Source organism: Poecilia reticulata, linkage group LG12, assembly GCF_000633615.1.
Source record: "Poecilia reticulata strain Guanapo linkage group LG12, Guppy_female_1.0+MT, whole genome shotgun sequence".
Classification (NCBI taxonomy): Eukaryota; Metazoa; Chordata; class Actinopteri; order Cyprinodontiformes; family Poeciliidae; genus Poecilia; species Poecilia reticulata.
Genome location: NC_024342.1, coordinates 20,607,656 through 20,624,313, shown reverse-complemented (window position 1 = coordinate 20,624,313; position 16,658 = coordinate 20,607,656). Strand labels below are relative to the sequence as shown.

Below are 16,658 nucleotides of genomic sequence, written 5' to 3'. Positions count from 1 at the left end.
ATATATAACAAACAGAAAACATTCCTTAGAGGGATCAAGGTCAGTACTTGTGATATAATTTTTTTTTTCCTCAGGTGTGAGCTGATATCATATCTTCTATTTGTCACCACAGTTTTCTTATGAATCCTTAATCCAGATTGCAGAGGGAGCCATCTTTCATTGTAATTCACCTCACGCCTTCCCTGTCAGAATGCAGTGGAACGACTGCCAAAGCTCCACTTAAAGAAATGCCTCTTACCGTCTCTGTCGATCCACCAAACACATTCATAACTCATGCTCATGCTAACGCTGTGTCATTGTGCTAATATACAACCTTTCAGAATCCTCCGCACCGATGATCCAAGTCGACGTGTTTCGCGTTACACCTTTGCTCTCCATGTGCCCTCTTATAATCTCTGCCTTTTTGCTACTTCGATCCTAAAGGTAGCAAAACCAATTCTTAGTGGCTGCAGGTTGGCTTGAGGGCAGGTTTGGAAAATGCTTTTAGAGATCAATTGTAGAGAGGACATGAAACTGTATCTTCCCAGCTGTATATTTCTTGATTTTGCCCCCAGATAGCATCTGGTGTCATCTGGCGGTAACAGCAGACAAAAAAAAAAAGAGAAACAGAGACTGATTTGAGATATCAAGCATGAAAACCTATCTTTTTCAGATGTTTACAGATGCATTGACACATATTATGAAAAATGTGTTTTTGTATAAGTTGAAATAACTGTTTGCTCTCAACATGGTGATAAAACATTTAAAAAAAGATTGTTGGCTATCTTCGGTGCGAACCTCGGATGGGTGACATAATCACATTTACATAAACATCTGTGTGACTCAGTTCCAACAGCTAGTCTCAAATAAGCAACATGCACACAAGCAGACAGATTTAAAAGATTATGCCTAAGTCAGCGAGGACACATTCTGCTTTGCTTATGCAATCAGGCGATTTATCCTAGTTCAGCCAGAGAACATGCAAATAAGGAAAAACTTGCTTTCTGTTAAGATTTATTTTGCCAATGTTGTTGCCAGTAATTATGCCAGTCCATACAAACATTCATGCATTGGTGTTATAATCAGGTATTTGCTGATGCTGAGTTACGGTGCAATATGCTATGTAATGTCTGAAAAGTCAGTAGCTTCAATTTGAAGCTACTTTTAGCATACTGTATTTCATCAACATTTTATCACTGTTAATTTACTCACTAACGATGTAGTAGATGCGTAGCGTACATTTTTCTGGACATTGAGAGATATTTTGGGGACATATGTACATCTAGTCTTCCACACATATAGAGCAGTTTGCTAAAGTGCTAAGCTAACACTAGCATGCTTATTTAAATTGATGGCATTTGACATTTTTCATCTTGCAACAAATGTTGTTGCAGTTCCAATTAAAAATTTGGCTAAAAAAAACTTACTTTATAAACTTAGACTATTAGTTTGAACGATAAAAACTTTGAAGGCTAATATATCAGATGCTCTTTACGCAGCAAAAAGATCAGCGCTGACAGGCAGCCATATCAAGGACGGGGAGACAGGAAAATCGTATCCTGCCACTTTAAAAGAATGATTTCATGAAGAGCAGTTTGCAAAAGAATAGGCTAACCTTGTTGTGTTTGCTCTGTTTGAATATAAGTCACTGCTAATTTGACTTCCGCTTCATTGTTTCCAGTTCATTATTTGTTGATAAAGTGCAGAAAATATCATTGTCTTTCTTCAAAATGCTCTTTGCTTTGAACATTAGACAGTTTTACGGCTAATGTTTTACCTGCTTTCTGTATGGCATACCCATGACATGAATAAGCCAATCAGTTAATACATTATATTTTTTATTGTGAACAGGTTAAAAACTAATAAATCAGATAGATCAACAAAATAATGTTAATGACCGAAAATACAGAAAAAAAGGACAGAGTTTTTTTGTTTTTTTTTAATTAGCCACAAAATTAAGTCCACTGTGGTGGAGCTGACAGCGTTACAAACATATACAATATTCTGCACCAGATGTTAATGTTAGGATCAGACTTCCTTGCATTGGTGCTTTTTTAGAGGAAGCTTTCATGCTTTCATATGGGAATCCTAAAGATGGATCAAGGTTTTAAGTAATTTAGCTATTCATGACATCACCTTTCACTCATCTGGAAAAGTGATGACTTGCTAAAATCCTTGTTGGACAAATGCTTTTATAAATCCATCGTATGCATTCTCCACAGAGACATTTACAACCACAGCGCATTGCACTCAGCATCTTCTGCACGACAACATAAAAATACACCCATAGTCCCTTTACAGCATCGAAAGGCGATACGGAAAGATACAGAATATTAAATGACATTTTAATGCCTTATTTTTCCTCCACACCTGTTCTCTGAGAGTCAACAAAAAGGACTGCAAGGAGTTCCAATATAAAAGGTCTCCAGAGTCAGGGTTGCACTGTGCTAGCAAAGCAACCAGTTATGAGTCATATTTTCCTACTGGATACATTTTATTTTGCCAAACTGATTGCTTTGTGAAGTGAAAACAGTCCTTTAATTACCCTAAGGTTTATTTCATTGGAGGCTAAAAATGGAGAAATATTTTTACACCCTTTCATTGTCAATTTTTTCCAGGCATTATGTTCCTCCCTCCTACAACCCCTTCTAAAGAGGTGTACAAATGACTAAATGTTTTCGATAAACATTTAGTAAAAAAGAAAAAGGTTCTGTATTTTCATATAGCTTATGTAAATAAATGGTTCAGCTGTAAATATGTTTGACAGAAACTGTCTGTAGGCTTCCCTTACATTGATAACTTCAACATGCAGAAAATCATCTATTTGCTCTTGTGCTACAAATTGCAATTACTGTGCGACCACATGCACTCAGATAACCATCCAGCTATGAATGCTGAAAGAATGCTGATGATTATGTGCTTTTCCTCTCTCTTTCTCTCTCTGTCTCTCTCTGCAGTGCGGGCTATGATGCTGTCCTGGACAGGAATGTTGCCATAAAGAAACTGAGCAGACCCTTCCAGAACCAGACCCACGCCAAGAGGGCATACCGGGAGTTGGTGCTCATGAAATGTGTCAATCACAAAAATGTGAGTTATTGTTGTTTTGTTTTGTTTGTTTGTTTGTTTTTTTTATTGGGACAAAGAAGAAAAAAAAAAAAAAGAAAAGAAAAACACATCTGCTGTCAGCAAGATTCTATTTCTGGCCAAATCGCTCTGCTACAAAGTACACACTAGCCCCCATGCGATGTTGTGATCGTGCTAAACTCTGCGCCCGCTGGAGTGCAGCAAACTGGTGAGAGAGAGTGAAACCAAGAGCACTTGGAGGGATGACTGTAATCCCCACTGCTACACTTTGTCTCCCTCTCTTTGTTTCCTGTCACCAGCCTTTATCCCCTCCTCTTGCCTCCATTCCACCTCTTCAGACTATTTGGTCCTCTCTCACCAGAGTTCTTCTCAGCAGTCATTATCTTCTCACAGTCGCTTTCAATCAATTTGTTTATTTTCCCTTTTTGATTATCTGCATAATAACCCTCTGACTGCATCTTCTCTCTTTCAGATAATCAGTTTATTAAATGTCTTCACGCCACAGAAATCATTAGAGGAATTCCAAGATGTGTGAGTTCCTTTTTGTTTTTCTCATTAATTTTTGTTGTACATTTCGTGTCCATTCTGTGTTCCTCAATCGCCAGAGCAGAGCCGCTCCGGGGGGGTAGTCAGTGAAAGCCGATAGAGGCGTCATGTTCTCGTACTGAATCATAAATGAGAGCACGTTTGTTTTTAGAACAGTCCCTCTACTCGGGGATTTATACGTCTCATACGTCAACACATTTTTTTGTTGTAGTTCATGCAGAAACGTTTAAAATGCGTAACAACTAACCAGTCAAATGTCAAACAAGTCGCCACTTACTGAATTGGTCATGGCATTTTCCCAGGTACCTCGTGATGGAGCTCATGGATGCCAACTTGTGCCAGGTGATTCAGATGGAGCTTGACCACGAGAGAATGTCCTATCTGCTCTACCAGATGCTATGCGGAATCAAACATCTGCACTCAGCCGGCATTATTCACAGGGTAAGAGGAGACAGTGAGCGGGTTTTTTCACCTCTACCTGTTAAATTAGCTTTGCATTGTGTGCTTCCAAATCTGTCACGATGATCAATTGTTGAAAGTAGTAAAGCCTGCAGTCTGCTTGCACAATATTTTGGCAGCAATCGTATTGTTTGTAATATGAGAGTCTATTTACTTTTCGAAGCAGATAAGACTCAACAAATAAGCCAGGTTGTGTGAAATGACAAATAGGATCCAGTGTTTCCTGTTTTTGCTACTACATCCCAGTGAAGCATTTCTCTGACAGCCCAACTGGAGCAAATTTACAAAGTTAGCATACGTTAAATGGTAAGGTTTATAAATAATAAATAAAAATAAGTAACTATGAAATGTGGATGCCATATTTGATCTGTGAGGAAATCTTTTTTTTTTTTTGATAAAATAAAATCTGATGGATAAAGATACACTTGAAAAATATTATCGATATTTTTGACAGTAAATGAGATATTTCTTTTTATTTATTTATTTGCTAAGCTGAACATTTATGTTTTAGAATTTTTAGGTCGGAAGTTGTACATAACTTTTTATCATTTCACAATTCAGGAAATACCGATTAACACAGTAACATGCACAGAAACAATATTCAACTTGTTTTCAACAAAAAAGTGGAAAAAAAAACTCTTTTTGAAAAAACAAACAGAATAAAGATTATTAATATAGACAAAAGCATAGAAAATAGTTCTTGCTTTTGTTTAATTTCACATATTTGCATTATCTTATTATGAATAATAAGATTATCTATTATGAATAAATAATCTTAGATTAGAGAGGACTGGTGTCCCTCTCACATAGCAGCTCCTCCTCAATAGGAAATATGATGTTCAATAATTTAAAGATTGCACATGCTTCCCCCCCGCCCCCCTCTCTAGGATCTCAAACCAAGCAATATAGTGGTGAAGTCTGATTGCACCCTGAAGATCCTGGACTTCGGTCTGGCTAGAACCGCGGGCACTAGTTTCATGATGACCCCATATGTGGTGACGCGATACTACAGAGCCCCAGAGGTCATCCTGGGAATGGGATACAAAGAAAATGGTGAGCTTTGCCAGTGTTTGTAGAGTCACAGGTCTCTGTCAGACAGCTCTAAATGAAAAGTTTCGAGAGTCCAGCACCTGCAGCTGTGATCAGAGAGAGGCGTTTGTTCTGTGAGAAGAGCTTAATCATTGCAAAGGCAAAGACGCCATTCTGGTTGAATTGCAATAGAGCTGAAGTTCTGGCACAGTGAGTCATTGATTAAAAGCCCTCAGAACATCAAGACACATCACTGAATGCCAGCCTCGCTATGATTCATTAGTCACACTTCTAACTTAAAATGACAGCCTGTGGGCTTTGAGTTTCCCTCAGATAATCAGTCCTTCTAACGCTCTGCTTTCGTTTTCACTGTTACTCCTTCAGCTCTTTATCTTGTGTGTGCACGTTGAGTCGTAACATGCCTCTCACTCTATTGAATAATCTGCTAATTGCTGTAGACTGCTCTAACCTTTGTTTCCCCCCCTCTTTCCCTTTGCTCCCTCTTTGTGCCACCTTCACCTCTTTGCGTGCAGTGGACATTTGGTCGGTGGGGTGCATCATGGGAGAAATGGTGCGTCACAAAATCCTTTTCCCTGGCCGGGACTGTATCCTTACTAATACAGAGAGAGAGAGAGAGAGATTGTGTGATGGTAACCCAGTAGAGTGTTTTTTTTTTTGTTTTTTTTTTTAAAGGTAACTTTGAAAACGACACACATTTGGTTTTATAATGAACTGACCTAATTAGACACAGTACCTTGAAAAACAAAAACATCAATCTGTAGTATTTTACTGGAAAAACAGTGAACTGCAACACATTTTCCCTGATACCTTCTTGATTTGGTTTTGTAATAATCCTATCCAGTTTGGACAAGAAGTCCAAATTTTAAAGTTTTTTTCTTGTTGTTTAATCAACATTAACAATCTTAAAAGGCTGAAAATAACCAAACAGAAATGCAGAGATTTCTTTCAGAGTATGACACATTTTAAATACTTCATTAAAGGCAAATATGCCAAAATAATACTGCAAAAAAAAAAAAAAAAAAAAAAAAAGACAATAAACAATCAGTTTTTTGTTTTTTGTTTTTCTTTTTTTGGTTATTACATGGAAATGGTCAGGTATAGTTGAGTTTTTGTGACTTTTTTTTTACTGGAGTAGTAGACCTGATTTCTGCTGTATGTCACAGAGGTGCACTGAAACCACTCACATTTGACCAACATTATATAACATATTTATTCTTTGTAGTTCCAACATTTGTTTTAGTAGCACTTCCTCTTCATATGTGTTGACTTTTAATTCAAACCTCTCCTGAAAAATACATATTTCTCAGCTTGTCTCTGAATATTTAAAATGTGCGTCGTGTGTTTTAGAGTGCAACTAAGTGTGTGTGTGCTTGCAGTGAGAATGTCAGTATTTCTGCTAAATAGTCCACGTTATGTTTTTTTTTTCCATATGAAGGACATCTTGCCATCTATGAGAGCCAACATACGAGAGTCACAGCATTTGCTTGCTCAGTTTGAGCGTCTGTTAGTCATTGCATAGTTTAAATTACGTGACATTGTGAAGAGGATGCATGCTCACGACATGAATATGTTATGATGTATTCTCAGAAGATTCATGCATCTGAATAATTCCAGCATTTCTCCAATGAAGTTGGGACACTGTGTAAAACATAAATGAATGCCATAATTTACAAATCCTATATTCAATTAAGTACACTACAAAGACAAGATATTTAAAATTAAAAAAGTAACTACAGCAAAAAAAGACAACCCTATTTTTTATCATGGCTACTCAAATTTGACAAACAACTGCTCCGAAGTTGGGCTATCTCCACATGCAGCATGCTGCCTCTAACAAGAGCTTCATGTCTGCAGATGGCATTTAAATATCTTTGTGCTTCAAATATCATTTGTGACAAATGGCTCATGAGGTTGTTGAAGCCTTGGACAAATAACCTCCTCTTTGCCTTTGCTCAAAAACATATGCTCCTAATGAGTTAGACAACTTTTTGATTCATTATGGCTTAAAGAAGAAAATTGTGAACCATGTATGTCATATACAGTTGCAGCATACAGGACGTCAGGATGTTTTTGACAAGTAACCATTGTGGCTCTGGTTGTGCTGCAGTGTTTGCAGCATTATGTTTGATTGTCAACCAAATCAGCTCAGACACCTGCACAGGACTTCACATGTGAGTGGATACATTGAGCATGTCGAAATGCTTCAGGAATAGTTGATTTTGTTTTGTATTTTTGTGTCACATTTTGACAACATGAAAAAAAAAGACCATCTTTGCTATCTAAAACGGTGACTTACTGCAGCTAAATGGCCATACGGAGCGATGAGACACCAGGTGTAGGGGGCAGGGGGGATTCCTCACTCTGCGGCCTCCGTTCATGTGGCTCTGGGAAGATTAATGAGCTGAACAGCGAGAAAACCCTGCAATGAGCTCAGCGCCTTCGCATCCCTTCTATTTCGGCTATTACAGAAATTGTTGTCATCTGTATCTGCCCCCATCATCAGTTTTTCTTTTTACTGCAAATCAATGTGCGCTAAGACAAAATTTGGTAAATTTTCAGCTCGTTTGGCAGTGGTGGATTGGCACCTCATATTTAACGCTGTTAGCCTAAAGTATACTGACCTTATTGAGGTTTGAGTCAACCCTGTGCTTTGTCCAGCAAATGATGATGGAGTGCAGCAATCTGTCCGCTGAGACAGGTCACGGTACTGTAGGCCACAAGGTTAGTGGTTGTTTAATGATAGACGATCGCAACAGCAATGTCAAAGAGAATCTGAAGGTTATTATTTAGGGTAGACTGTTTAATTGCAGAGGTATATAAAGTTTGATGCACTTGTGTTAATAGGCAGACATCAGATGATCATCAATTGATTTTTTTGATTGTGTCATTCTCTGCTCTCTGGTTAGATTTTTTAAAATTTGTTTCTCTAGGGGACGTAGGGTGAGCTTAAAGCTGTCAATGAACATGTACAAGCATCATCATCGGACCGATCCCACCAATAACCACTCACACTGCTGTCGATATTTTTAATCCTTCAATTTTCACTGAAAACTAGAAATCTTTCTTTTTTTTCCCTCTAAAAGTATAAATGTGATCAAAATGCAAGAGAAGTTACGTAGTTTCCAACTTCAGTAGTTACTGGAAGCAGCAAAAGATGTCTTGGAACATCACAGCTTATGTGATTTTGTGTGCGTGTGTGTCTGTGTGACACCAGTGGACATGTGGTCAGTGGGCTGCATCTTTGGAGAGGTGATGAGAGGGACAGTTCTGTTCCCTGGGTCTGACCGTATCCTTCCACCCTCTGCATACCTCCTCTCTCTGATTCATATGGAAGCCTGGAAGCATTTTTGACAAGCTGAGGAAAAAAAAACAAACAAAAAAAAACACCTCAGGCTGTTTGACTAAATCCAAACCTGTAGCGAGGAGGAATATGGATTAAAGCTGTGAGAGATGGAAAATGGGACTTTACTGGCTCTCACTCAATGTGTAATGGTGACAGTGAAGAGGTATTACTATGAGGACTCCCAGCTAAATAAAGCACTAGCTGGCAGAATGATGATGCAACATATTTGTTGGTAAAAAAAAAAAAAGGAACAGTAAGGATACCGCTCATGATCCACAACTTTCTCATCAGAAAGTCTCGTCGCCAGATTTGTGTCGATATAAACGATAAGCAACTGAATTTCTTCTTCTTTTTTTTTTAAACTGCCTTTTCAGGAATATTATGACATAACATCTCCCTAACATCCTGTGAGAAGATACGATGCTACATATTCCAGGTGTGTTTCCTTTAACCTTGACCTGCCTCGCCAGACATTGACCAGTGGAACAAGGTGATAGAGCAGCTGGGCACGCCCTCTCCAGAGTTCATGAAGAAGCTGCAGCCCACGGTCAGGAACTACGTGGAGAACCGGCCAAAGTACGCGGGCCTCACCTTCCCCAAGCTCTTCCCCGACTGCCTTTTCCCTGCTGACTCTGAGCACAACAAACTCAAAGGTGAGAGCCAAGGTTTTATTATTGTCAGCGGGATGCTCCAAAGATACCTGGATTTATTTTGACTTGATTATTTGGATGAATTATTATGTGGGGGTCAAAATAAAAGGCATTAACTCCGACGATATATCTTTGCCAGCTCTTCATTTATTCCCGGCATATTATGGTTAACAGGAGCAGTAAAAAAGAAAAATGCTGATGTTGATTTTATCATAAATATTTTTCTAGTCAAGTTTATTTGTATATCACATTTCAGCAACAAGGCAGTTCAAAGTGTTTTAGCCAACTATGAAACAAGCGATAAACGTCCTATCATCAAAATCATGAAGCAAATATTCATTAAATATATTGATTCATTGTTCCAGTTGTTATTAATCAAAGGCAGTTCTAGACAGTTGTGTTATTTTTTTAGCTTTATTTTTGAAGAGACTCTAGGTTTCGGCTGTTTTGCAGTTTTCTATAAGCTTGTCCCAGATCATCCATCCATCCATCCATTTTCTTACACCTTTGTGGAGCATAAAAACTGAATGATGATTCTCCATGTTTGATTCTAGTTCTGAGAATTCAGAGTAGAACCAGAAGACCTCAGCGGTCTGGAAGATTGCTACAACAACAACAGATCTTTAATTTGGGTGCTATGCTGTTCAGTGATTTATAAACTAATAAAAGTATTTAAAGTCTGTTCTCTGAGCTTCAGGGAGCCAGTGTAAGAACTTCAAAACAGTTCCACACAACATCCAGACTTTTTGTATAAGAAATAAAGGAATTGCAAAGAAGTCTTTAAATCTCCACATTTACATTCAGGAACTTTGTAAATAGTCCAAGTTAAAAAAAAAATGGTAACACTTTATTTTGAAGAGGTGTGCATAAGGCTGACATAGCACTGTCTTAAACATGAAGGAGTCTTTATGAATGTTTACAATTGTTGTCATGAAGTGTCACTCGGTAAATTATGACACTTTTAATGCAAAGTTGACTCTTTTAATTGACTTTCAATGCACGTTTTAATGCAAGTCTGCATAAAAATGTAATTATTTACCAAATATTGCTACGTTGACACTTGTAATGCACTTTCAATGCAACTTGTAATGCTTATTTTGACTAAAAGTGTCATTATTTACAGAAAGACACTTCCTGACAGCAGCCATAAACATTCATGTAGACTCCTTCATGTTCATGACTATGACTGTGTAACGTCAATCTTATGCACGCCCCTTCAAATAAAGTGTTACCAAATTTTTTAAATATATTTTTTTAAATATTCAGGAATTATCAGGTAATTTAAGCAAACTGTGTCACATTCTAAGATAGGTATAAACATCTTGTTGTTTGGGCAGAAACCCCCATTTCCTATTAACCCCCCCAAATACCCAGTCAAAAAAAACAAAAAAACAAAATCCTATTAATTAAAAAAGTCCCATTTCCCAATGAAAAGCAACCCCAGGATTTTCCAACCCTGCTCGAGTGACTGAGTTGTTGCCTTTTAGCTTCCTTGTTAAAACTCAGAGCCGAGTCTTGAAATCCCAATCAGAGCTCCCACTTGACTCTGCTTCTGGATGTGATCAACCCTGTGCGTCTTCTTTTGCTCTCCCAGCTGAGAAAGCAGGAAACAGAACATCCATTTTAGAAGAGACAGCCCACTTTTCCTGTTTGTGTGTTCCCACATCAAAGCTCCAGTTTGATGTTAAATTGTCATGAACCAGTTTTGTATGCGGGTTGCGGGCTGCCGAGGTGACGAAGCTAAAGGAAAATCACCCAGAGAGGCACAGTGGGAAGGTGTGAAAGCATGTTGAAGAAAGGAGGGAAACGCTCGCTGTGCTTTGGATCTTAGATTTGTGATGTGACAGCGATGTGCGAGAGGAGGATGCATAGGACAGGAACCCATATAGGAGTCGCTCCACAGAGTCGTTCTGTTTTTGTTACTGTTAAGAGAAGAATCCATTCTCCATTTTTCTGTTTCTGTTTTCAGACTGCTGTTGCTTTACTCCGTAGCTGCTGTGGAGCTGTTAAAAAGTGACAAATCAGTTCAAGGGGACTTTCTCAAGAGGAGGAAAATTTCCCCTTTGATTGCATTGAAAGAATATACCCATACTGGAAAGAATAATGTATTTTTTTTGCAGTAAAAAGAGAACAAATCAGAGGAATATGAGATTAAAGGTGGAGTAATATGAATATTTCCCTATATGTATTTCCTCATTGTTTAGTCCAAACACCTGAAAACCTAAAAAATATTCCATCCTCCAAGCTTTTAGGACAAAGACCTGCTAAATGCTTTTGCACACTTAGTACATTTAAAAGGAAGTGATTTTTATCAAAAACTGAGATATTCTCTAGATTTGTGGATCTTAATACATTTATTATGAAAGGTAGCTTTTGTATTTGCTCTCCTTCAGCCTCCTTCTCCTGTTACGGGTTGACAAGCTAATACTCAACCTGGTTTCAGTTTCATAAGTATTTCCTGAGAATTATCACCATAGAATCACTGTAGAAACTGTAAAAAAGAAGAGTGAATAATCTAAAATGAGAAATATTTGTAATATAAAGGAAATGAGGGCGGATCTAAAATGAACAAATAACTCTCATCTGTGTTTAGTTGTTGCATACTGATATTTAACATTGCACTTAACTAAGAACTATAATTTACCAGACTCTTAGGCTTGCATTTACTGTCCAGTTCTTTAAATTTCATGGTCATTTTTCTTCCTTCCTCATAGTACTGAAGCTGTTGGTGCTCGCAGTGTTTGGAAAATTGTCTCGTCTCATTTCAAACTTAATTTAAAGTCATTTGTCTGAAGCCGCAGTGTTTTCCATTACCATCCAGAACATAATGAGTTTCTGTAAGATGAAAATTACCTCTAATAACTTTCTGTTTTTAGTTATATCTCTTTTTTTTTGCCCCCTCCTGGTTTGTTTTTATCTCAATCTTCCCTTTCACACATGAAACGCGGAGCGATACTTTCTTGTCCGCGTGAAATCAGCTGGGTGCTTTTGTGTTTTCTCTTTCCGACTTCAGCAAGCCAGGCCAGGGACCTGCTGTCTAAGATGCTGATCATCGACCCTGCTAAGCGGATATCGGTGGACGAGGCCTTACAGCACCCCTACATCAACGTGTGGTACGATCCAGCTGAGGTGGAGGCGGTGAGTAGGCGCTGTGTCTGTGTGTGTGTAGTTGAAACTCGGAACTGTCCATTTGTGTTTTGATCAATCACTATGCAGTTTTGCTTTTTATATGTGACACATATGCGTTCATCTAAAGATCTTCCTGTGCTCCCTGCTTTTTACTTTAGCCTCCACCTCAGATTTATGACAAGCAGCTGGATGAACGAGAACACTCGATAGATGAGTGGAAAGGTAAGAACAGCCTGTTTTAGCCATCACCGAAAGCTAAATGTCAACAATGCACGAGTTTAGTCAATCTGTGTGTTAATTAGGAAATGCGGGGTTTTCAGTGCGTCGGGAAATGCCTGTGCTTTTGTTTTGCAGTTTCTAAGTGCACTCTCTTTCTCTGCCGTTTCTCACGCGGATAGCGAAAAGTGAAGTTTTGCCACTGTTTGCATTTTACTGACTCTTCTCTTTTTGCCAGAACTAATCTACAAAGAGGTGATGAACTTTGAGGAAAGAACGAAGAATGGCGTTGTGAAGGGACAGCCTTCACCTTCAGGTACTCTCAGTGCATAAGCCTAATCGCTCTGTAAGTGAATTTACTATAACCTTAATGGAGTTTTCCCTTGTAAATAGAGATTCCCATTGTGCTGTTGACCATGTGTCTATGTCTCTTGCATCTTGGATTAAGTGTTGTTTAATATAGTGGGTGTTTTTTTTTTTTTCGGTGTATTCGATAAATAGACTTTGAGAACGAAATCTGCTACTGTTAAATGTACCTTCTGGTACAGAAAATATCTGATAAAAAAACATGTGTGAATGTTCGTATTTGTGCATATAAATGTGTCACGATTTAAGGTTTGGGCTGTGTGGTTTTCCTTTTCAAATGTCAGTTTTCAGCTGATATTTTAAGCCTCTAGTTATTCATGAAATGAGAGCAAGTGCTGTTCGAATTTTCCACCACAGAGTGGCAGTAGAGAGTCATGTTTATAATCCAGTCACACTCCTATGTAAATTCAGAGAAACAGCTTTATCATGGTTATAGCAGCATGCTGATAAGAAAGGGTAACTAATAAAAAAGGTGCATGTAAAGTACAATAAATTTCCTCAGACTATATAAAAAAAAGTAATAAAGTCTGTCCATCATTTGCATTTAGTCATTTAAACAGCACATAAACTTTGTTATCTTTAATTCTTTCATTGCAGGAAGAGAGATAGCATTTAGCAATCTTTTTTCTTATTTTCTTTATTCCCCACTAGTACACGATATCCACACTTTTCTGTGTTTGAAGCTTGTGGTAATTAAGCAGATTGGCCGCTCCGTAGTATCGGATGCTGAGCGTATCAGACGCAGTGCAGGATCTGCAGGCAGCACTATTTCACTGCAACAGGAAGGCGGAGGAGCAGAGAGCACATGGTCAGAAGTTGAAAACACAATATCCTTAATACTGCTTTAAATTTGTGTTTTTTGTTTGTTTGTTTTTCATTTGCTAACATGGTACAAATCAGAATTATACTCAAATCACTTTCCACCTGTATGTTTTCAGCGTTCTTTGTTTATAAATTGTTTTTCTCCATTAATTCGACAGCAGAGATTTTATTTTTTTGCTCAAAGTATCGGTTCATCAATAACCTTTTGGGCTCTGTTTTAAGGACAAATATGACACGTTTTACAATCATAGCTTTGTAGTTCACAATACTTTTAAATTTTTTTTGCTGTTTTAAGAGAGCATGAAAAAATAAGTGAATATTAGGTAGTCGAGGATACAGCCAAATTTCCAATTGTTTCAAAATCAACTGAGTGTTTTCTCAGCACAGTTTTTGGCGAGTGAGAAGATATCTGTTTATCTTCTCACCCAGATTTCAAGCATTTGGGATAGTAAGGGCGCTCGCTGCCTTTTTTTTTTCTGGTTGCCGACAACCTGTGCACATCCATTGGTATATTCCTGTTTGAAAAAATCTTTCTTGTCAAGAAAACATAAATTTCTGTTTAAGGTAATAGACTCTGGAGTGCTTCCAGGTGATGAACCTACGCCAGCATCCATATGTGCAAAACTATAATGGGTTCAGAAGGCACAGCTCCAGTTGCTGGCTTCATATAGGTCATTAAATTATCTAGGTGCTTTGAAGTAAAATCGCTAAAAAAGCAATACATAATTTAAATATTCTTTTTGATTTTCTGAATCTAAACTATATTGATCTATGCCTTTTAAGATCTTAGTGGCCACCTTCAAGAAACTGCTGCAGAGAAAATCGACTCTATCTGTATTAATTGTCAACTACAGCCAACAAGACTAGAAAATTTTGTTCCTCCACATGTTGTAAAACATGTTATGTGTGGAAAGAAACAGCTTCCCAAAGCTCACAGTTTGGTGGCGTGTCTAAAAGAAAAGCTCACCGGTTCCATATTATCAGTCATTAATGGAAATAAATCGATTTATCTCATCCGTCGCGTCATTACCAGCAGAGCTGCAAGTGCCGAGACGTGAACTCAGTTCCCATGTCTGAAAATGGATCACTCTGTGATCTCCTTCACTTCATCACTTAATCTGTGTTAATGATGAAACGACAGAATATCAGGTGAGACTGAGAGTCCTCTGATGAGGTCTCCGAAAGTTTGCTGCTGACTGATTCTAACTTCAACAAACGATCAATAAAAGAAAATTGGGAAACTGTTTTAATGACTTCCAAATGAACAGACATGAATTGTGCCAGCGCAGCAGAGTGTTTTATGGTGACATAAATCATGGAAATGTAGAGAGAACTATCAAAGAGCTTATTGATATCATGTGAACGATTACAACAGCTGCCGCCTAAATAACGCCGGCAGCCTTTAATGGCCTTTCATTTATAACCCACACAACCCAAATCTTAATCACTCTCATCTCATCACGCTCACTGTACGCTTCTGGTCGGATGCTCGGTTACAATCTTTATAGACATGAATGTCATAATAACTTGGGGGGGCTTGAACTATTCTGCAGTAATGCTAAAACATACAACTCCAGTAATCCTTAAAAACAGGAATTTGGTGCAGCATTTTTAATATAATGTGGATTCTCTCGAAATCCATGCAGGACCAGAGGCCTCTTCAAGACTTGCAGAGAGGACCCCCCCCCCCACACACACACACACACACACACACACTTGTAGCAATCAATAACCTTTTTGCCTTGTTCTTGGTTGATTATTTTACCTGCATACTCATCAACTTGCAGTTTTCCTGTCACCGAATTTGGGTGTTAAGAGAATTAGCATCAGCAACGTTGTATAATTGCCTGCTGAGATATCGGAAAAACTAAAGATTATGAAACAAATATCTGATTATTTTATGCTAGCAAAGAAATGGCATGAAATTTGAATATGCCCAATCAAACAGTGAGCAAAGACACGTATGAAAGCATTGTTCAGAACGGATGAACCAGGCTATACAGTAAGCTTTGGCAAAGCCTTTTGCTAAGCCCGAAATGAAACATAATTCAAACTTTTTTAAAAGTTTGACGAAAAACACGCTAATGTACGTCTAACAAAATTTTCTCTGTTTATAGTCTATATTTGAACTTGAATGTGTCATTTTGACTTTGCGCCACAATAAATGTAAACTTCTGCACCTCATTCTTGTTGTTAAAAATGTTGTTTGCTGTATCCGGTGTTTATCCTGGCATAAAAACTGTTCAAATGAACAATAAACAAACATGACACTCATGCCTCCAAAGGCTGATTGGGAACATCTGAACAGAGCTGCAGCTGTGACTCCGTCCTCCTTAGCGGATGTTAATAATGTCGTTATCTCCGTACCTGCAATGCAACCCAACTTTACTCAGCATCCATCCCCCCGCCTGTGCTGTCCGTGCTTGTATCTGTATCTTCTGGCTATACATATATATATATATTTTCTATTAATCTGCCCCCATCAGAACTCTTTTGCGTTTTAACCCTCCTGCTGCTGTTGATTCCCGTAGCACAGGTGCAGCCGTGAACAGCAGCGAGAGCCTCCCTCCCTCCTCCTCTATCAACGACATCTCCTCCATGTCCACCGACCAGACCCTGGCTTCAGACACTGACAGCAGCCTGGAGACCTCCGCGGGACCCCTGGGGTGCTGCAGGTGACTATCCGCCTGCCTGCGCAACCCCATGTTCTTCCGGAGGTGAAGAACCCAACAGATATGACCGACAAAATTGAAACAATGATAAAAAAAAAAAAAAAAAAAAAAAAAAAAAAAATTCCCCAAAAAAAAAAAGATCAAAACAAATATATTCTGAACAAAAATATAAGCTATTGAAACGCAGTCTGACATGATGAAACCCAAAGCCTGTGCATTGTCATTCAAAAAGCAGCAGTGGCATTAAACTGAAGATAATGAGTTGAGATATATGTTACTGATCCTCTAGTTGCTTTGCTTATAATCCCTCGTCCCGAAACACACACACACACACACACACAC

General features: G+C 38.3%; 1 protein-coding gene across 8 annotated transcripts in view; it reads left to right on the top strand.

Moving 5' to 3' along the window:
• The window catches only part of mapk10 (mitogen-activated protein kinase 10), a 37,427-nt gene extending 20,973 nt beyond the window's left edge, over positions 1 to 16,454 (top strand). For 5 of the 8 annotated variants that reach the window (XM_008424534.2, XM_008424536.2, XM_008424535.2 and 2 more), the window contains exons 4-13: positions 2,937 to 3,066; positions 3,536 to 3,594; positions 3,912 to 4,050; positions 4,956 to 5,121; positions 5,631 to 5,702; positions 8,932 to 9,114; positions 12,125 to 12,249; positions 12,399 to 12,462; positions 12,695 to 12,772; positions 16,181 to 16,454. In XM_008424534.2, the coding sequence (XP_008422756.1) occupies positions 2,937 to 3,066; positions 3,536 to 3,594; positions 3,912 to 4,050; positions 4,956 to 5,121; positions 5,631 to 5,702; positions 8,932 to 9,114; positions 12,125 to 12,249; positions 12,399 to 12,462; positions 12,695 to 12,772; positions 16,181 to 16,323 (1,159 nt within the window). In that variant the 3' untranslated portion in view covers positions 16,324 to 16,454. Of the gene's footprint in view, positions 1 to 2,936; positions 3,067 to 3,535; positions 3,595 to 3,911; positions 4,051 to 4,955; positions 5,122 to 5,630; positions 5,703 to 8,931; positions 9,115 to 12,124; positions 12,250 to 12,398; positions 12,463 to 12,694; positions 12,803 to 16,175 lie in introns of all 8 variants that reach the window. The other 3 variants (XM_008424541.2, XM_008424538.2, XM_008424539.2) reach the window with 3 other exon arrangements.
• Positions 16,455 to 16,658: the final 204 nt, after the last annotated feature.